The 22,556-nt window shown below is 35.9% G+C and overlaps 1 protein-coding gene across 1 annotated transcript; it reads left to right on the top strand.

Annotated features, from left to right (window-relative positions):
• Positions 1–8,277: 8,277 nt before the first annotated feature.
• LOC148588016 (uncharacterized) lies at positions 8,278–16,554 on the top strand. The gene is made up of 5 exons (XM_088513821.1): positions 8,278–8,371; positions 9,159–9,611; positions 9,892–10,041; positions 15,381–15,817; positions 15,919–16,554. Exons 1-5 carry the CDS (start codon positions 8,278–8,280, stop codon positions 16,552–16,554), a joined length of 1,770 nt encoding a protein of 589 aa, XP_088369947.1.
• The last annotated feature ends 6,002 nt before the right edge of the window (positions 16,555–22,556 follow it).

Raw genomic sequence — 22,556 nt, forward strand, 5'->3', positions numbered from 1 at the left:
AACACCTATTCAACCCTAGCCTCTTAATTATTGTTGGAGTCTAATTTATTATTTTTCGTAAAGGTCGAAAGAGCATGTGATGATGTGATGAGGGGTCATGCCTATTTTTAATAAGGGCTAAGCCTAATTTTTAAGGCTCAAAATACAACTTTATGAAACAAATTAAAAGAAAATTTGAAAAACTAGGAAAGCCATAGCCCCTTTGTCTATTAATAGTTCCGTTACTTCTAACACACGTTATATTCAAATAAAAATGATTGCAAATAACAGATTTCTAAATGAGTTGGGCAACTACTCCAGTTTTAAATCTGTCTCGTACCTACAAAATGTCAAAAAGTCAAATGATGTCTAGTGGTTATACTTATTTGTCTCCCACTCTTTACTCAAACTATAGACCTTTTATTTATTAATTTAGTGATCTGGACGTTTTTAGATAGGAGTTGGTTATTTATAGACAAGTTATATATCAGAACGTTATATTAAAAAAAAAAAAAAAGTCAAAACATCATATATAATATATAATTATATATGGAGGGCTAGTAGTTCTGAACTTATTGACTTAATTTGTTGTGATTACAAAATGCTTACAACTGGCTTTGTAGACATAATTTGGGCTAATCTTAAAATATTAGTGCGTCACATTAATGCATGCATACATGATTACAAAATGTTGTTGGAAAACAGAAATATTGTCTACCTGATCATAATATATAAGTGACAATTAACAACCTCACACGAAAGCATGGGTAAACTAATCTTAAAATATTAGGGCATCACTTGTGAAAAACGCTTAACCGACTCCAAAAACTTGTTTATCACAATTTATGCAGAATTAATATTATGAAGCAATAAACAATTCAATCACCCAAAATATATAAAGCAATAAAGAGGCAGACACAGATATTTTGGTTACGAAGAGGAAACCTTTTAGAAAACGTTCTAAAAGTAAAACCTCTCCGGGGCAGCCAAACCCAGGAAATCACTATCAAAAGATTATCTAGAGATTACAGACACTAGGAACACTTACAACCCTTTGCAAGACCTTGACTCTGTAAGATCGACAAGCCTACAACTCGTCTCCGCGCTCACAATCTTCTTCAACGTGATTCTCCTTTACCGGACCCTTCCGATAGACTTCTCAACCGTAGATTTATCAAAGGAATAATTAAACCTCTAAGAGATTCACTTTAACGCTCACCACATTTGATCTCTCTTAGCACAGCCTCCGACGAACTCTCTGGGGGTGAAAATTCGTGTTTCTCTCTTCTATAATGATGTATATATACCCCCGACAAAACCCTAGACCTAACCCACTTAAAATCATGTTTTTGGGCCTAAAACTTACGGGGTGTCCGGACATGTTAATGGGCGGTCCGGACACGGCTTCGCGGAGCAAGATTTTAGTTTCTGGAAATGAGGTCCGGACCCGGGGAATTGCGGTCCGGACCCTGCCTGTCCAGTCTTCATCAACAGCTCCGATCGATGGGCGTTTGTGGTCCGATTGAGCTGAAATTTTGTAGGGACGTTCATAACACATGAATCTACATTATGAACGGTGGAGATTGGATTCTGAGCATTCTATATCAGTGTTTGAGCCGTGAACAGTAACATCTGCATTTTAAAACTGAATTAAGCCAACACAAGAACTAACAACTATTTCAAAATTTTAGAAAGAAAAAAGAAAATTGTCAACGCAACATGCATGCACGTACGTTATAATAATTCATAAGTTACATCAACTTCCCACTAAAGCATTGCTTGCGTATTATTATCCAAAGAAAATTCTTGTAACCATATGTATATAATAATTAAATATATAATAGCAGTAATTAGTGTTTTTTTAGCGTCCTTTTTATGGTGTCATTTCCTTGGGTTTTGTAAATGACGCAAACCATTTTATGTCTTATAGTACAAAACGACGAAAATTTCACCCTTTAGGGTTAAAAGACGTCATTAGTACGTTCAAGCGTGTGCATTTTACAAATGTTTTGCAAGTATAAACATGCATATTATAATTTCTCATTCTTCTATAATATTATAAATTGATTTTTTAGGTTGGCGTTGCCAGAGTGGTTTAATATTTAAGGTACTTAAAAGGGTTTCCAATTCTTCATCAAATTTTTTGTGTTGAATCATTTATTGTTTTTATAATATTTAATGGTTGATTGTATGGTGATGAAATTTTAAATTCCACATTTATTTTTATTTACACCTATTCAAACCCCATCTAGATGTTAGAAGTCGTTGTGCTATAATTTTCAGAGAAGCTTGTAATGCTTATGAGGCAGTGTGACTTGGTAGCCTGCAGCGAACAACATCAATAAGCAGCGGATATATATTTCTAGATCTTGAGATCATCAAGTAATCAAAGAAATTAATCTTCTTAAAACAATATATGCTATCTAAGGTTTAAGGAAAAAACATAAAAGAAACTCAATTCTGAGTATTCTTATTTAACAAACTCAATAATAATTCAAATCTACATCTTACATATTAGGTCTGCTGTATTAATAACACTAAGCAAACTTGAAGCAAAAGTAAACCTAAACCTATTATGAAAAAGTTCTAGAATAATAAAGGGAAAATTACAATTAAATAAAATCCTAATTTAAATAACGTAAATAATAAAATATATATGATTGCTGGATTGCTGACATAGAATCTTCATTAAAGTCTCCAATAGAGCAATCAAGTATTTCCTTGTTGGATTCTTGCCTTTATTTCCATCCTGCTTTTCAGTTGTCCAATTGCAGCTCATTTTGACCTAGTAAACATCGGAATTAGCTAAATCTCATGAAACATGATTTCGTAGATCTTTGAATTATCTTTCCAACGCCACCAAGATCACTCCAATCCGATGTCCAAAATTCGAGTTATGATTTTATAATAAAGCTGGTCGCAGCCCTGTCCGGACAGGATTTCTCGAAACTCCAAGATCGTAGCCCATGTCCGGACTCGTGGAACTCCTGTCCTGACACCAATTCCAGAAACCTCATTTTAGGTTCTGGATCTACATCAGCTTACAACTGGCTTGAAGACATTATTTGGGTTGTTAAACTAAACTTAAAATATTAGTGGGTCGCATGCATTGATACATTACAAAATTTTAGAGTTTGACATGACTTTATCAATATTAGTGACATCAATCTCACGCAAAAGAATATCGTTTGCCTTATATGGTCAAGTGGAGCTCTTGCAATTTGCTTTTAGTATTAAACGAAATTATTTAGTGGACTAACTTTTTAATTTTTTGTTGTATTCATTTGTGCTGATCAAGATATAATGGTGAACATTGCTTTATAAATCTGGTGGTGGACTTCGTATTCAAACGCTCCAGTGAGGTTAGAATCAAAGACTCCGTCATTTTAGGTCAATGACGGATAGGCAGCAGAAGGCCATGGTGGTAACGTCGGCAGCGATGGTAGGCAACGAGGGTATAGGGACAGATCTACCTAAGTTAAAAAGAAAAAACATTTTAGGGGGTTGAGAGGGGGCAAATCGAACCCCCTTATAGCTCCTCCCCAAAGCACTTAAAGTATGTTTGAGACTGTATTTTTGAAATATAAATTTTATGTCAAAAATAGTTGTTTTGGCAAAACTTCATTTTTTATTTTAAAATTCTGTCAAAAGTATGTTTTACCCATTTTTAGAGTAAAAAAGTCGAAGAAGTACTTTTAGAGTTTTTTACCAAACAGTCCAGCTTTTTGTTTTGCACAATTTTTTGGATATTAAAAATACTTTTAAACCTTCTTTAACGCAATCTCAAACATGTTTTTGCCCATCATCTAATCCTAAATAAGCTCTTACCCATCTCGTGAGGTCAGTCATTTTATTTTAAATATATTGTGAAGCTTAATTGAAATGTAATATAATTTTCTCGATTACAAAAAAAAAAAAGAAACACGTGATTGTTTGCAATTTGCATAATATATTTTCGTTTTGTATTTATTATTCTAATCTTATATACATCACTTGACTGCCAATAATGGGACAGGATTTCCTAGTTTTTAGGATCTGAGTTTAAAGACCTTGCTGTTCTTGTTAGAACAGTTTTCAACACGGTGGATGCGCTTTCTTCGGGGTCCTCAATACGTCGTCGTGCACTCCAAATCACTACAAAAAAGGCAATATTGTCAAGGGGGTCCCCGGAGAACCGGGGACACTCCGATGCCAAAGTCAGAAAGTTTCTCAGAGAAATATTATGCTTCGGCGCACAATAATTTAATATGTTCAATAATATGGGTGAGGATATTTCAGGATTCAAGATCTCAGATCCCTTAGTACCTTGTGTAGGGACCTATTTATAGGCTCGGGGAGATGAAGTAGACTTGGACTGGATCTTCTTATTTGAATTGGTTTGAGAGTCCAGAGTTGAGATAAAACTCAACAGCTATCATGTAAAGATAAACATTCAACAGATATTATGTAAAGATAATCTTAAGTCGTCATCTTCTAGAGATAAGTAGGATGTCTTTATTCCAATATTATCCTAATTGGAATATAAGACTATCAATTAATTAAATAGTCCTTGCTATTTAATTAATATTCATGGGCCTATCCTTGGCCATTGGGCCCAGAATTTGGTGGGCTTGTGGTGTGAATTTATTCCCAACAGTTACCCCCCAATTCCCTTAGCCAAGGTACTTGGGTAATGGGAATTTAGTCAAAGCCTTCTGGTGGCTTGTTGTTTAACCTTGTCCGAGACTCGTGTCTCCCTAGTGAGTGTACTTTGAGCTCGTTAGTTGGAGCTCTTCAGCTCTGTTTTTGGCATCGCCTGAGTTTTCGGGAGCACCCCCCAGCTCTATCCTTTGCCCGGGGTTAAACCCATCCTATTCCTAAGCTTATTCTGGTTTAGGAATAGGCTATCCTGATTTAAGTTTATATTCTTATTCTGGTTTAGGAATAGGCTATCCTTATTTAAGTTTATATTCTTATTCTGGTTTAAGAATAGGCTATTCTGGTTTAAGTTTATATTCCTATTCTAGTTGAAGAATAGGCTATCCTGGTTCAAGTTTATATTCCTATTTTTGCTTAGGAATAGGCTATTCTGGTTTAAGTTTATATTCCTATTCTAGTTGAAGAATAGGCTATCCTAGTTCAAGTTTATATTCCTATTTTTGCTTAGGAATAGGCTATTCTGGTTTAAATTCCAAATTTGGTTTTGATTGGTTGTGAGAATAAGGTAATTCTTATTCCAAATTATTACATTTCGGGGATACTCTATCCCGAATAAGAAGAACTGGGTATATCACTCCCGGATATAGAAAAAGAAAAACCGGGTATATCACTTCCGGATATTTCAAAGAAGAACTCGGTATATCACTCCTGGATATTTCAAAGAAGAACCGGGTATATCACTCTCGGATATTTCAAAAAAGAACTGAGTATATCACCCCCGGATATTTTAAAGAAAAACTGGACATATCACTCCCGGATATGGCAAAAGAAGAGCCGGATATGGCAGGAGAAAACCTTGGGTAAAAACAATTAACGGGAGACAACCCGGTAAAAAACAAGAAGATTCACTCCGGAGACAAGGAGAAAACCTTGGACAAAAACAAGAATAGGGAAACAACAAGGACAAGGAGAAAACCTTGGGCAAAAACAAGGATATGGAGACAACCCTCTAAAACAAGGACAAGGAGAAAACCTTGGGCAAAAACAATCAACGGGAGACAACCCGGTAAAAAACAATGAGCTACCCCAAGACAAACGGGGAACAAAGGTTAGTCTGTTAAAAGACTTATGAATTATTGTTTAAAGATTATTATGCTTGGGGCATTTGAGAGATGACCGGGCATGATCCCTGAGTATCTCAAGGATATGACAGGCTTAGCCCCCGGGCAAAGGAAATAATTGGGGGGTACTATCGGCAATCATGAGACAAGGAGACAACCTTAGCTTAAAAACAAGCAGCATAAGACAATCCAGTCACAAAACAAGGAATCACCCCAAGGTGAACGGAAAACAAATGTTAGTATGTTGAAAGACTTATAAATTACTACTTAAAGGTTATTGTGCAGGTGTGGATTATTTTGACAACTTGGAGAGGGACCCGGGCATGATCCCTGGGTATCTCGAAACTAGGACGGGTTTAACCCCGAGCAAAGGATAGAGTTGGGGGTGCTTTCGAGAACTCAGGCGATGCCAAAAACAGAGCTAAAGAGCTCCAACTAACGAGCTCAAAGCACACTCACTAGGGAGACACAAGTCTCGGACAAGGTCAAACAACAAGCGACCAGAAAGCTTTGACTAAATTCCCATTACCCAAGTACCTTGGCTAAGGGAATTGGGGGGTAACTGTTGGGAATAAATTCACACTACAAGCTCACCAAATTCTGGGCCCAATGGCCAAGGATAGGCCTATGAAGATATTAATTAAATAGCAATGACTATTTAATTAATTGATAGTCTTATATTCCAATTAGGATAATATTGGAATAAAGATGTCCTACTTATCTCTACAAGATGACTACTCAAGATTATCTCTACATGATATCTGTTGAATGTTTATCTCTACATGATAGTTGTTGAGTTCTATCTCAACTCTGGACTCTCAAACCAATTCAAATAAGAAGATCCAGCCCAAGTCTACTTCATCTCTTCGAACCTATAAATAGGCCCCGACACAAGGTACTAAGGGATCATGAATACTGAAATATTTTTACATATTGTTGAGTTAGAAACTTTCTGACTTTGGCATCGAAGTGTCCCCGGTTCCCCAGGGACCCCCTTGACAATATTGTCTTTTTTGTAGTGATTTGGAGTGCACAATGAAGTATTGAAGACCTCGAAGAAAGCGTATCCACCGTGTTGAAAACTGTTCTAACAATGTGGATTCTAGCTAGCTAGCAACTTGAAATGCTTAATTACAATTGTACTGGCTTTCACACATGATTTAGGCTCTATGCTTAAATTAATCTTAAAATATTAGTGCATGTGATCACATGCGTTCATACTTCAAATTTTGGAAAGCAAAAATGTCAATGCAACGATAGACTTAGAAGTAAGGTGAGATCGATTCAAATCTACCATCCTAGGATGATCCGCATGCAAGACGACAAAAAAGACAGCGGATTAGAAAACAAAAATGATTCCAGACTTCACTTCAAAGTCAATGGGATGGATGAAGTTTTTTATTCTATTTATTTATGTTTCTCGTCAAATAATGTTGAAGATTGTTTTATAAATCTGGTGGACATTGTAGCCAAACGCTCCAGCAAGATTTAGCATCAAAAACTTCGTTTCTTTTGACTGCTCAGCAGACTCTGAAGCTCGATTAATTTGCAACTGCTACCTAGAAAGGCTAGAATTTTAGTAGTAAGTGTTGTCAATCTCCTACGATAAATCTTCAGCATAATAGTTGTTCTCTCTTCACGCCTATAGCAATTTCTCTTACTCATGACTTTTTTTTTTTTTTTTTTTTTCCAATTCATAATATATATATATATAATATAAGCTTGGTGTTTCTGTTTGTGCTGCTTCCTACTTCATATATACTAATTTACTTCTTCACAAATTTCATTAATGAAACTTTATGAAAAAAGAAATATAATTTGATTAATCCGAAAAAAAAAAAAAAAAAAAAAAAATTGATGATTTGTTGTGAGGGATGGCTAATTAGTGCAGTGCGAATGTCCTGCTAAATTCGCTAACAAATCATGCAGAAAATCACCTACTAAGTAACTACAACTGGGATCTTCATTATCTCTGATCAGTTTACATTGTGTAAATTGTGGAAGGAAATTTGATAAGCATAATAAGCAAGAAAAATGAAAAAGTTATGCAGTATCTTTATTCAAAATCATTTCTCTCTCTCTCTCTCTGGTCTGTAATTAACTAGTGAATCAATACATAACATATCTCAAGGTGTTCGTATGTCAATTTTTCCTACAAATATAAATACTTTTGTTGTTATAAATATATATCTCGCTAATTCAAAGACCAAGCACATGGGCCTTCAATTTTGGAGATCTTCGATATTTTAACACAACCATAATCTTAAGTTATTTCCAAATGAAACAACTTATTTATGTTACTAGAGATGACACTTAATTAGTTTTTGAAGTCACTCTTCCTCTGCTCATCTATTTAAATATTCTATACGTATACACAAAACCATATTAACTATGTATTGATGATTTCTTTTCTATCTGTTTTATTTCTTACAAAAGAAGAGAAAAAGTCCAAGCGGGTGCTGTCAAGTGTCAAGTAAAGAGCCTCAAGAAAGAAGACAGAAGTCAAAGGTGACCGCAAGGAGTGAGATATTTCCAAAAAATGAGTAGTCCTCAAGGAGCTTCTAGTATTGGAGAAGGTGACTGTCAAGAAGTACCAGATGATCACGTTGTAACAATAGATGAATTTGATGCTAGTGAGTGCTCTCTCTTTCTTTGTTGTCCATATGCAGTTACATAGACGTGTGATTAACAAAAAATAAAAATAAAAATAGTTTCCGATTAATATCTTAGAGAGCAGTGTTATGAGAATTCCCTTTTTTTTTTATGCTGAATTGTGAATTTGGCTAAAATGATCTGTTAAGCATTTCTATATAGGCTGTTCTTGGAGCAGTTTTCCGGTTGGGTGAACCACCAGTCAAAGATATCAAGAGTTATCGCAGAGAACAAAAGTCTTTAATTGTTAGGGGGTGCTATTTATAATTTTATTGAGGCTAAATGTAGTCGTTGGAGTCTTGATCCCCAGGCTCCTTTAATCATGGGATCGACGATTTGGTGTGGGAATACGTTCCTGAAAGATCGTATCTGATTTGATCCCCAAGTCTTTCAGGATTCGTGCATGATCGATCGGATGATCGGATCCCAAATATGGCGAGCTCGCTGATTGCGGCACAGTATGCTCAAGTTGCTGGACCCGAGCGTGGGTCTTGTTCGGCTTTGGGTTTTTTGGTTCAAGATGGGCTATGGATCTTAGTGGGCTAGACCTCCCTGCTGGCCCAATTCCGAACATAGGCCGAGAGAGACCCCTAAAAGAAATAGAAAGAATGACGCACACTGACACAGTACACACACAAAAGAAGAAGAAAATTTTCATTTGTTGCGTTATTAGATATTTTATCTTCCTTCTTCTTAATTAGTATCTAAATGGTATGATTTATCACCAAAATCCTGTAATTCATATGTTTGTTGCTTCAAAATTTACAGGGACAAAAAGATTTCATTATCTTGGCACTTCTGTTCGCCTCTATCAAGCTACCTTAAAAGGTGATTGGAGAGTTGCTAAGGCTCTATATGAGAAATATCCAGATGTATTTCGTCATCCCATAACAGATAGAGGCGAACAGAAGTGCCAAGATAATGAAATCTTGGTCAAATGCATGACTCCGGATGACATAGCATTGCCAGACAACAATGGAAACACAGCCCTTATGCTTGTTGCTGAATTTGGAATCGTGTCAACTGCGAAGGAGCTGGTGGAAATTAACAAGGATCTGCCATTAATCCGTGGCAGTGGTGGAAGCACACCACTTCAGGTGGCCGCTTTGAACGGACGTAGAAGGATGGTGTCGTATCTATACGAAGTGACTCATTTTGAAGATTTGAAACCTATGGAACGCATTGATATCCTTGTTGCCACTATTTCTACTGATACGTATGGTATGTCCTACATCGATCTAAAATATAATTGGGAGTTTGAGAAATTAATTTTCAATGTGTTCTACTTATTGAAGTTTCAATTGAACATAAAATGTCTATCATGAGAATTTTACAAAACTGATCATGTTGTTGCATAACTTTGGCAATGACTCTTAGAAAGTTTTTTTTTTTTTTTTTTTTTTGGGACGGAGTGGTTTCTATTGCAATCTACTGACCATACAATGATTTTTGAACTAACCTTTTGAAAATAATCAAATCAAATGCGTTGATTTATGGACAGATATAGCATTGAAAATTCTGAAAAAGGATCGAACTTTAGCAACTATGGAGAATAGCAATGGGAGGATAGCATTGCAAGAGTTGGCCAGAAAACCTTTTGCATTCGACAGCAGAAGTCAACTATCAATATGGGAAAGATGCTTAATGTCTGGTTAGTTTGCCTCAACATAACTTTCTTTACTTGAGTATCCCAACTAGTTGTTTTTATTGCACTAATCACATTGGGACAATTTTACTCGAATAAACTTTGAATGAGAGTAGTATTACCTGATCACCACAAATCTTTTGATAATATTTACCTCCTAAGCTTTGAAATTTAATTATAATTTTTGACTCTTGTAATAATAAGAATGACATAATTCTCAAAAAGTGAGATGCTAGATCATTAGATTGTCATGGAGCTTGCGGCATTTGATATGCATCAAAAGATATAAGGATTAAACTTTAAAGTGTTTTGGACGAAATATATCCAACAAGTTCACTATTAGAATAGCTAGACCTCTCCACGATTTTCATGAGGGGTGGGTAATGGAGGCCGTACATCTTCCTCTCAGAGGTCACCCTCCACAACTGTGACGGGTTGGTCATAGGACCTCCACAACCCCCTTGTAGAGGTCACTCCACTTCGAACTGAAGGTGCATAGGATGATCACACTATTATAAGTGTGGTCATACCCACACCAGATTGTATAATATATACAGGAAGGTAATATAACTTCCAGTGGAGGTAACCGGTCAAGAGACATAACTCTTGGTCAAGAGTTAAGTTGGGACTCTATAAATAGAGTCCTAGGAGAACACAAACACTATCTCAATCTTACGTACGTTGGTTTTGTTACGTACAGAGAATGTGTGTTCAAGATCTCTTGATCTCCACAGGATTTCCACCCTAACGGGAGAAATCCTTCCTGAGATTAATTATACAAGATCCTACGATCGTTAAGAATCCAACAGTGGTATCAGAGCCAGGTTGTAAAAGATCAAGAGAATGAAGAAAATTCCGCAAGACATTTGATGAATTCAGGCAATCTGTTTTCCTCTGTTCATTAGTCAGAAATCTCTCCTTCGATGCCATTTGCACCAACAAATTCTACACACAAACTTTCAATCTGGGCGAAGTTAGAGAATATTGAATCCAGAACAAGAATACGATTCCTCTGTGCTTGGCCCGGATCTCGTGCCAAGACAGGAGTGAAGCCATCGGATCTCCCAAATCTTTGTTTTCTTTCTTTCTTTTTCTCCCTTCTCTAGGAAAGGAAAGTAAAAAATATTGAGAAAAGAATGGGAGAAAATTGAGAAAAGGAAGGCATTGTATTCTCGGATTTTGCTCTTCTGCCTAATCGGCGCTACTGCGAAATACTCTCTCTTCCAATATATAAAATGTTCCAGATTTTATCTTGCAAACAAAATTGAGGCATGATGGAAAATTTGCATACATCAGATTGTTTTCATCGGATACTCGTGCTTGCTGAGATTGGGAAGGTTCTGGTACTTTCGAATGGGGCTTTGTTCTTAGTTGATTCCTTTTTGCTACAACCCGTGAAGAGGTTGAGTTTCTTCAAGGGAGTCTCCGTGATTACGATGAGTAAAGAAGACGGACTGCAGGAAGAGATTTTTCGAGAAAAATCCCTAACAGACCCAGAAGGCACCGGTTTGGGTAGATAAAGAATCGGAGAAGAAAAAAGGACATTCAGAGAAAGAAGACAATGGTGGAAACAAATTTCAAACACGGTTTAATATTTGTTTGGTTAAAGTGAAACTTAAGAAGCGCATGGCCTAATGGTTGAGGCTTTGCGCAAGAGTATGGCGAGGAAGAACACACCGGTTCGAACCACGGCATTGGTGGTTTCTTTTGGTTTTTTTTTTAACCTTTATGCCGTTTCGGTCTTGGATCGGGTCAACCGACCCGCTCCACTCCTCCTGGAGCACGCCCACCATAACGATCCATCAGTGCAGCCCAACCCGTTAGCCCTTCGGCTCCGGCCCAAAATGGAGCCCGACCTGCAAAAGCCCGATTCGTTGAAAAACAACCGGCAATTAAATTGTCCGACCCGCCAAACCGCCCATACCCGAGAACCGGTCCGGGATTCAACCCGAATCAGAACCTGTCCAGCACCAGAAAACCGCCCGGTTCACTTGAACCGGCCGATTCAAGAGGGTTTTAGTAATTTTGCTCGTTCTAGCTCGTTTTAACTCCGATTTGGTTCGTTCAAAAACCGTTGGAAAGCTTATTCGAAGGGCTACAGCGCTACAGGTTTATGTAGAGGGTACAAAATCTACTATTCTGAGAGAAGATTGATAGAAAGTAGTTATATTATCTTTCTTCAGAATATCAACTAAATTACTCCTATGAAAATGATCTAACTTTCACAAAATGTAGATTCTCAATGTCTAGAACTACAAGATACTCCATTACAAGATGAACAAGACACATATGTTCAAAAGAGTGGGAGTAAAAGAAAGTTTAAAAATCAATTACTTGTGGATGCAAGTGATGGAAACAGTGGGAGTAAGAGATAAAGGCAACTGTCAAGTATACTCAGAGATCATTATGTTTTGAGTGATAATGACACAGTGGTATTTGAAGTTCCACCAAGTTATACTGGAAATAGGATATGAGATGAGTTCGTTAAATCATTGTGTTTACACATAAAGGTGCCAAGATAAGTTAATAATATAGCCATTATATGTTAATGGTATATTGTTAGCTGATAATTGTTCAGATATGATGAATGAAATAAAAGGCATTCTCAAGATCCAAATTTTAAAATGAAAGACATGGGTAATGACACTCATGTTCTTGGTACAAGAATTTCTGGATATAGAAATTCAAGATTATTGTTTTTGGATCGAAAATTATCTGAATAAAGTGTTCAAAAGGTACAATTTGGAGAATTGTAAAGTTTTGAGCACACTTGTCTGCGAAGAGCAAAGTGACTATGTGCTCTAGAAATGAGGAGTAAATAACAAAGAAATGAAAATGTCTCCTATGCCCAGGCTATGGGCATCCTCATGTATGTTATGACAAGTATTAGCGATGCAGGTTTTGCAGGTTATCTAGATGATAAAAAAATTTACAAGTGAATGCATATTTCTATTTGGTGGAATGGTTGTTTCTTGGTTTCAGAAAGAAACAAGGCTGTGTTGCGGAGTTCACAATGGAGCTTAGTACATTACATGCAGCACAAAGGTAAGTAATTTGGTTTGGATTTAATTTTTTGTCGACAATTTAATTTAGGTATACCTAGTAGACCAATAAATGTGTTTTATGATAATAAGTATTCTATCTCTTTAATAAAAAATGGAGCACATAGCTCCAAAGACAAACACATTTATAGAAGTTATCACTATATTCAAGATATAGTGAAGAAATGTGAAATAAATGTTGAATTTATTTCATCAATAGAGATGGTAGCCGATCCTATGACCAAGGGGTTGCCTCTGGATGAATTCAGTGGGCATGTAGCAACAATGGATTGAAATACACCTAGGTGAGAGCTACATGGGTTGACGCATAGTCGGAAGGATCCGGGGACGCCTGGAAGAACGATTTTATGCACTTCTACCTAATGGGAAAAGAATTGGTCAGTTAAGGGCAGATGACACTAATGAGGTACGGATATTACATCTCACATAAATGTAAAGTCCACTGAAAGGCATTATGTTGAGATTGGATAGTATCTATGCTCAGAGAGTGTAAAAAGACGCTAATAAGGTGTATCAAGGAAAACCATAGGAATAATGGTTTTAAAGGAAGTACTTGATCAAAAATTTAGCTCAGATCGACACATGGTTTTGTGTACGACTAAAGTCGTCAATTGTGGAATGGGTGTGGACTATACTCCCAACCATGGAGAATTGATGCCATTCGTTTGAGAGATAGCGAAATGAAGTCATCCCTAATATACTATCGGTAAGGAAGTATATGGTAAAGGATGCGGTCAGATAAGATGACGAAAACGTGCGCACGTATAGCCATGTCATGATCTGACGACAATCTGTAGGTTTTACAGATGAGAGTTGGCATGGGGCAAAATTATTACTACCATGGTAATCATGCTCAACTAATGGTAAAAACGACATAATCAGAAGGATTCAGGGAATGCCTGAATGAATGATGGTATGCGTTTCTTACGCCTCATTAAATGTAATGAACATTCTTGGGTGAATGACACTTGTGAATATAGATATCATAAACAGACATAAATGTGTAATGTCCACTTAAAGGCATTATGTTAAGTTTGGTATAGTATCTATATACCGATAGTCATCGGAAAGAAGTGTCAATGTAAATCTCAAATAGGGATAACCTTGGAGATAAGAAATTGAATGAAAAATTCAATACAAGTTTACATATGGTTACTATGTAAAAATCATTAGTTGTAGTTTGGGTGTGGACTGTATTCCCAACTATGGATAATTAATGTTATTTGCTTAGATTATATAGCAAGTAAAGTCACCACTAGTGTGTCGTCAGTAAGACACATATGATAAAAAGGTGCAATCAGATGAAATAACATAAGTGTGTACACATCAAAGATGTTATAATCTGACTATTGTCTGCAAGCGTTAGCAGATAAGGAGTTGACATGTTTTATGGTACCAAAGGTAAACATGTATAACTAGGGTTTTTATTACCGATCATAATAGTATGATCAAGTGGGAGATGAAGGTGCATAGGATGATCACACTATTATAAGTGTGGTCATACCCACACCAGATTGTATAATATATACAGGAAGGTAATATAACTTCCAGTGGAGGTAACCGGTCAAGAGACATAACTCTTGGTCAAGAGTTAAGTTGGGACTCTATAAATAGAGTCCTAGGAGAACACAAACACTATCTCAATCTTACGTACGTTGGTTTTGTTACGTACAGAGAATGTGTGTTCAAGATCTCTTGATCTCCACAGGATTTCCACCCTAACGGGAGAAATCCTTCCTGAGATTAATTATACAAGATCCTACGATCGTTAAGAATCCAACACGAACCACCTTTCATGGTGGTCACGGCCCGGTCACTTCCACCTCTGATGGAGGGTTGGGTCTACATGGTCGTTCATAGCAGGTGGAGAGGAGACCCACAACTATGAATCAATCTCCATGGTCAACTCTTCTTTACAGCCATTTTGGTTATCTATTCGATGCAAAGTCAACAGAGGTCTTGATTTACAGATGTTGGTATAACGTGTCCCAAATTTATCAAATTCAAATTGATCTCTCGATGTAAAAAAGACAAACGTACGGATGGTGGTATATATAATTCTAAACATTTCTTAAATCTATCAAATTCGAACTCTCAATGTTAAAAAGACAATCAGGTGGTGACATATTTTCCTAAGTTTAAATATAATTTACTTCTATCAATATTGTTAAAATAATTAACAATATTCATAATTACCAAGGTTCCAATCGTTATTGATTGTAAAATTGATATTTTTTTTTCTTGTCAAATGATATTTCAATAGATTTGTTTTCATAATTCTAGGTTTCAAAGGGATGTTTAACAAAGCTTTGAGGTGGACACTAGCTCATCAATTAGTTGAAAGGCTCTGGATAGAGATTCTACTATTGCCAGATGAGAAGTTCAACGATCTATTGGACAAGCATTTGACTTTACTTTTTGACGCTGCAAAATTCGAGAATGCTGAATATCTAATTATACTTATACGATCCTATCCTAATCTCATATGGAAAGTGGACATGAAAAATCGAACTATATTTCATATTGCTGTTAAACATCGGCAAAGGAGCGTGTTCAAACTAATATATGAGTTAGGCGCTATCAAGGGTATCCTTGCAAAATATATTGATATAAACAAAAACAATATGCTACACTTAGCTGGACGATTGGCTCCTTTAGATCAACGAAATATTATATCAGGAGCAACCCTTCAAATGCAACAGGAGTTATTGTGGTTTAAGGTGAGTAATAATATTATATTATTTGAATTTATTTTTCTTTTGATTGCATATTTATTGGTTGCACTTTCACTTGTCAATTATTTATATCTCCATCATTGTAGGAGATAGAACAGATTGTTCCGCCTTCATACTTGAATATGAAGAATATTTATAAGGGTAAACTTGTGGATACACCTACAAATCAAACAAGTCAAGGGGCTACACCTTGGGAATTATTCACAAAGGAACATGAAAAGTTAAAAGAACAAGGTGAAAAGTGGTTAAAAGACACAGCAAATTATTGCATGCTTGTAGCGGCATTGATTACCACGGTGGTCTTTGCTGCAGCTTTTACTGTACCAGGTGGCAACAATCAAGAAATAGGAACACCTATTTTTTTGAAAAGTACGTGGTTTCTAGTATTCTTCATATCAGATGCAATGGCACTACTCTCCTCTTCGACTTCAATACTAATATTTTTGTCAATTCTCACTTCGCGTTATGTGGTAGAGAATTTCCTTGCATCATTACCTGCCAGGTTGTTGTTTGGACTTACAATACTCTTCATCTCGATAGTTAACATGGTTGTAGCTTTTAGTGCAACTTGCTTTTTGGTTTATTACAACAAAATGGCATGGCTTCCCATTGCTATAATTGTTTCGGCCAGTGTTCCGGTTACCATATTTGTTAGGCTACATTATCAACTCTGGGCAGATATTTTGCATTGTAATTTTCTCTATAAATCCATAGTGGGTTGATTATAGTCAAGCTATCCATTAGTAAGAAATTTCATTTTGTCAACTGATTCGTACTATACTTCTCTTTTAATATCATCACATATATATAGAAGAAAATAGAGATACACAAAATATGAATAATTAAATCACAGAGAATCGAATTTGTTTTGGGAGATTGTCTACATTTACGAGGTTGCAAGAATGATATTTGTATTTCACTATATATGAAAAATAAAATGATTATAAATGGTACATATTTGGGCTACTCGATCTTCATCAAACTCCTTAAAATTAGTTATTGGATACAGTAAAATTATGAATTTATCGAGATAAGCTCAATTTAAACTTAGGTAAAATTCATATAAAACTAGAATTCACACCCAAGAAGGAATCAATTTCTTTATGTTCACATGGGTTCCATTACTTAACACCCTATAATGAGTTAATGACTAATATTCTCTCACTTGAAAACTGGCTTTAGAAAAAAAGAACAACATTGAAAAATCTCTAACAACACAAACTTGGATTTTTTTCTTCAATCCAATTTAGAGAAAAATTTTATCTAAATGCATATTTGGTGAACAGGCTACTTGTAGTGAAGCTAATTTTTGTCCAAAAGGGGAAAAGGGAATATTTAATATGAGCTCTTGATTATATTAATTAAGATGAATACGAAATTTAAATTTTGTGCATAAAACCCACTTAGATGGATGATGCCCAACATGAAATATTTAACTGAAATAGGAGTGAATTGTGAAGTCAATGTTCGAATTTATAACATCTAACTCTAATATCATGATAAGTATACCACTTATTCTAAAATTTTAAGTCGTTTGGAAATGATAAATTTAATCTTTTAATTAATACTTTAACACAATATATTGAACATATATACAATGATTTTGAACCGACCTTTGACAACAATCAAATCAAATGTGTTGATTTGTGGACAGATATAGCATTGACAATTATGAAGAAGGATCCAACTTTAGCAACTATATATGGAGAATAGCAAAAAGCAAATAGCATTGTAAGAGTTGGCTAGAAAACCTCTTGCATTCGACAGCAGAAGTTTTGAGGGGTTTAAAAGTTCTTTTAACACTCAAAAAATCCGTCTGAAAAAAAAGTATTCATTTAGTAAAAAAATTTAAAAGTGCTTTTAAAGGTCCAAAAGGCCTAAAAATTGCCAAAAAAACACTTTCGACAAAACTTAAAAATGAAGCTTTTGCCCAAAAACTCTTGACTTAAAGCTTTATTTCTCAAACGCAATTCCAAACAGGCTCTCAATCTATTACAATATTTGTAGCTCTTTCCTGTAGAGACAGAACAGAATTGTATCTAGCCTTTTTTTTTTCTTTTTTTTTGAGACAATATTTGTAGCATCTTCTACTTAATTCAATTGTATCGATCTTCTTTTAAAAAGAAAAAAATTGTATCGATCTTAATGCTCAGTAAAAAAAAAGTATTATATAAGGGAAAACTTCAGAAAAACTCTCAATTTAGAGTATCGAATTTTCATTTTTTTTTTCCTAATATGCCCTCCGTTATGATTTTCCTTTAAATATTTCAAAATTCTGAAAATACTTCTATTTTTTAATAAAATAAAATAAAATAAAAAATTGCAAAGATTCAGTGTTAATATTTTAGCAAATTCTGTTAAATCCTAACCAACTCTCAATCTTTGTAATTTTTTTATTTTATTTTTTATTTAAAATATACGGATACTTTGTTAATCATGCGACCTATGAGTTCGACTCCATGATTGTGAGAGATGGATCATGGGCCTTTGTGGCGGAGCCACAGGGCCTTTATGAACTCTATTCCTCATGAAGGGGTGGGTGTACATGATCATTAGGAGTTAGGGAGGAGACCACGGTTGGGGGCCTCCATAGTCAACTCTAAAAAAAAAATTATCCAATGTTTATAATATAATGAGCTAATTATAATTTAATTTATAGTTATTTCAATTATATATCCTACTAGATGAGAAAGTTAATTGAGGTTTTGATTCAAAAAAAGCTTGTAGTAGATGTCTGAAATTTATAAAATTGAAAATTGAAGTCTCAATGTCATGAGCACAAAATTATTTTTCCAAGTTTAAATATCATATCTTCCTATGAATCTTGCTCAGATAGTTACCATTGTTACCATATTTATTCATGAAAAAAATTAATATCTGTTTCTTATCAAACAATATTTGAGTAGAATTTTTTGTTGTTGTTGTTGTTGTTGTTGTAATAATCACAGGGTTCAAAAGGATGTGTAACAAAGCTTTGATCTAGATACCAGCTCATGAATTAGTTCAACTCATTTGGAGAGATGTTCTAGTATTGCTAGAAGACGAGTTTGCAAACCTATTAGATGAAAGACACAACAAACTATTGCATGCTTGTGTCGGCACTGATTGCCACAGTGGTCTTTATTGCAACTTTTACTATACCATGTGGCAACAACCAAGAAATAGGAATACCCATTTTTTAAAAAAGTAAGTGGTTTATGGTGTTTTTCATATCAAATGCACTGGCATTACTGTCGTCTTCGACTTCTATACTCATATTTTTATTAATTCTGACTTCATGTTATGCGGAAGAGGACTTTCTCATGTCATTACCTACAAAGTTGTTGGTTGGATTTACAATACTCTTTGTCTCTATAGCAAGCATGGTTCTAGCTTTTAGTGCAACTTGCTTTTTGGTCCATTACAGTGAAGTGGCATGGGTTCCAATTATTCTAATTGCTTCTACTAGTGTCCCAATTACTTTATTTGTTCTACTACATTATCCACTTTGGGCTGATATTTTGTGATCAACATACTTGTCCAAGTTTCTTTTCGGCCACATAAACATAGGCTATTTTAGCATAAGATGTTGATCATTGGGCAAGTGATTATGATGTAGATCAAGGGACCTAAAGGGAGGTCTCTGGAAATCGCGTCCGGACAAAGGTCTAGCCTGTCCAGATACGCCATCGAAAATCAGAGTTTCTGGAAATCACGTCTGGACATGGAGGCTAGCCGTCTGGACGCCTCTATGTTATTTTCACGCATATTATGACTGCATGTCCAGACAGGGTATATGTCCTATCCAGACAGGCTTCATAGGATTACAATTTCTATTCTAATTCGTGTTTCTTTTAGGATTTGGGGGCCTATAAATACATGCTTTATAGACCCTAGAACGTTGGTGTCGATTATATTTGTGTTTTGTTCAATAAGATTACTCAGAGTTGAGTTCCTTATGATTTTTCTTCAAAACCTAGAGAGTATCTAGCTTTTATGAAGAAGAATTCTTAAATCCCTTGATAGTGTCAAGATCTAAAAGTACATATTTGTTCATTATTGTTGTTATTCATTGCAGCCCACTAAATCACGCTGCATCAGATTAGTAATCTGAAATGCAAGTGAAACAAAGAGGAAGACAAATTTGTTAAAGGCAGTCAAAAGTTTTTAAACAAGGTTGAAGAAAGAATTGAGCAAAAGAGTGATGTTCTTATGAATCATTTCCATCAAGACCTTAACTTGATCTTCATTGCTTAGAACTACAATCATTTTTATTTTGCTTTGTAATTTTCTATGTAAGCCCATAGTGTGTTGATTATAGTCAAGCTACCATTTACAAGAACTTCCTTACGTAGAGTCCGGTAATGGCATGGCCAGCTAAAGGAGTTGTTTATCTTATCATTTCAATAAACATATATAGTTGATGTGTGATCAGCTACGACTAAAGTACCAGTGTGTATCATTTATGTTATCCTAGTAATAGTTATCATTTTAGTTAATGTGGTTATATATACTAGCTTATCAAATAAGAGATTGGTGCCTATATATATATATAGCCAAGTTTATTTGGATCAATGAAAGAATTAAAGTTTTATGCTAATTATCTTGAGATGTGGTTTCTCTATTTGAGGTGTGACTCATGTTTCCTAGGTGGTGAGACTCTACCAAAATTCCATTGTTGACTAATGAGACTCTTTTTAATGTAGTCGATCATACAAAAATGCTTAGTTCACCAAACATCAACAGTATGTTTTGTAATACCCCAATCTTTTTTTTTTTTTTTTTTTTTTTTGTAACAAACCGAATTCCATTAAAACATAAGAAAATTACAGGACAGACACATTAAGCTAAACAGCTTAGACAAATTAACCCAATCTAAAAAGACTATAAACTCCTCAAAGAAGGTGCAGATGAAAGACATCTGCGAATGCAGCACGAGAAAACCCTTGCCGCGGCGCAATCTGATGGATGAAACCATCGGGAGTACGAATACTCCAAAGAAGCATCTAAACAGACTTTCATAAAAGCCATGGAAATTTAGATGAACGGTAATAGTGGAAAAAAGGTTTCCAAAAAGAAACCAAAAAGAGAGGGAAAGAAAATCCACAACACTTATGAGGAGTCTGAAATCTAATCGGATCGGGGTTAACAGATAACAAAACAAACAAGTTACAGAATAGTAACACAACAGCGTTACAGAAGATAAAAGCAAGCTAAAAAGCATAGAAAAATGTCCAAAAACCAGCAACGGCAGAGAAGTCAGAGACGCTCGGGCCCACGAACCGGAGAGGGAACCAGAAGATCGGCGAAGGAGGTGGGTGGAGGTGGAGCGGCGAGAAAAACGCCTCACCTGCTGGCGCGTGGGGGACACGCGCCCGCGAGTAAGATCTACTCGCAGGCGCGTGCTAAACATGCATCGGCGCGTGGACGTCGGGTGGGCGGATCGCTGGTGGCAGGCATAGGCGAAGACGGCCAGGAACCCTGTGGAGTGGCTCGTGTGCATCCAAGACTTCCTGAAATCAACAGAATAGATTCTAAAATAAACAAAACCAAAGATTCCAAGAAAAAAACTAAACCCAGACTTGGAGCGGCTGAAGATGGAGATGGTCGAAGGTTTTGCGGTGGAGGATGGACCATTGCAATTTTTGGACAGAGATAAGGCCTCCGAGGAGGCAGATAGGGTCTCTAAAGAGACGATTTTAGCCTCTGAGGAGACTAGAAAGGGTGGGAGAGGGGAGAAAAGGAAATACAGAAAAAAAAAGGGTGGGGGGAGGAGGAAGCCACCGGCTTCCTCCTCCAAGTCTGCCGAGAATGAGCTTGGGAGATGTTTCTGGAGGAGAGAGAAGAGAGCGTTTCAGTTGAATTCCAATCATGCAATTCTAATCACTCACATAATACCCCAATCTTTAATCAAGCTAAGTTCACTCTTATTAGTAGAATGAGTTTGGAATGATTCCAATGGTTGAAGAGGAGTCTTGTTTTTTTCTTTGAATTTTCCACCTGAGGGAATGTTCAAAGTTATATAGATTCGGTCGTCAAAATGAAGGAGAATGAAAATGAGAAGCTTGTGGTTTTGAGCATCTAGGTTGATTATCCCCCTATTTTGCGTGTGTACGTGTGCAAGCTAGCTAAGAGAGAGCATGTGTGTGCAAGAATGAGAAGCACAATCCTGAAAAATTGCTTACGATTTTATAAAAGAGAACTCATTTTACGGAAATTAAATAAATTGTTTTAGTCAACAAAAATATTTTTAGTTTGATCATAATTTTTAGGTCGTACCAAAAACCAAAAAAATAAGAAAAGCGTTTCTCAAAAAGTATTCTACGTCGAAATAAAAAGTGTCTTAAATTGCTTATCTGGTAGCTACATATATAGCATGAAAAACTCTGTCTATGCAATAAAATATGGGAAATTATTTACATTTCTAAAAATACAATCTTGATTATCACCTCAATCACTCGGAAGTAGAATCTTATAAACATATTTTCTTTTGATGTCATTTCTCTCATATTATATGGATCGGAGGGAATCACCCTAGCCTGGCCACTTGATCGACATTCTCCTGCTTGCTAGGATTAGATAAGGATTATTCAGAACCCTTCTTTTTTTCAACTATTTCAATGGACGTCGACATTTGATTTCATTGGACCAAAGTTGTGCATGGATCGATAAGCCTCCCCAAGTCGGTGCTACTGATATCTTCCTAAAAATAAACCATCTCAAACGTAATGCACCATGACCTGAT

This window comes from Corylus avellana, chromosome 1 (genome assembly GCF_965113065.1).
Source record: "Corylus avellana chromosome 1, dhCorAvel1.hap1.2, whole genome shotgun sequence".
Lineage (NCBI taxonomy): Eukaryota > Viridiplantae > Streptophyta > Magnoliopsida > Fagales > Betulaceae > Corylus > Corylus avellana.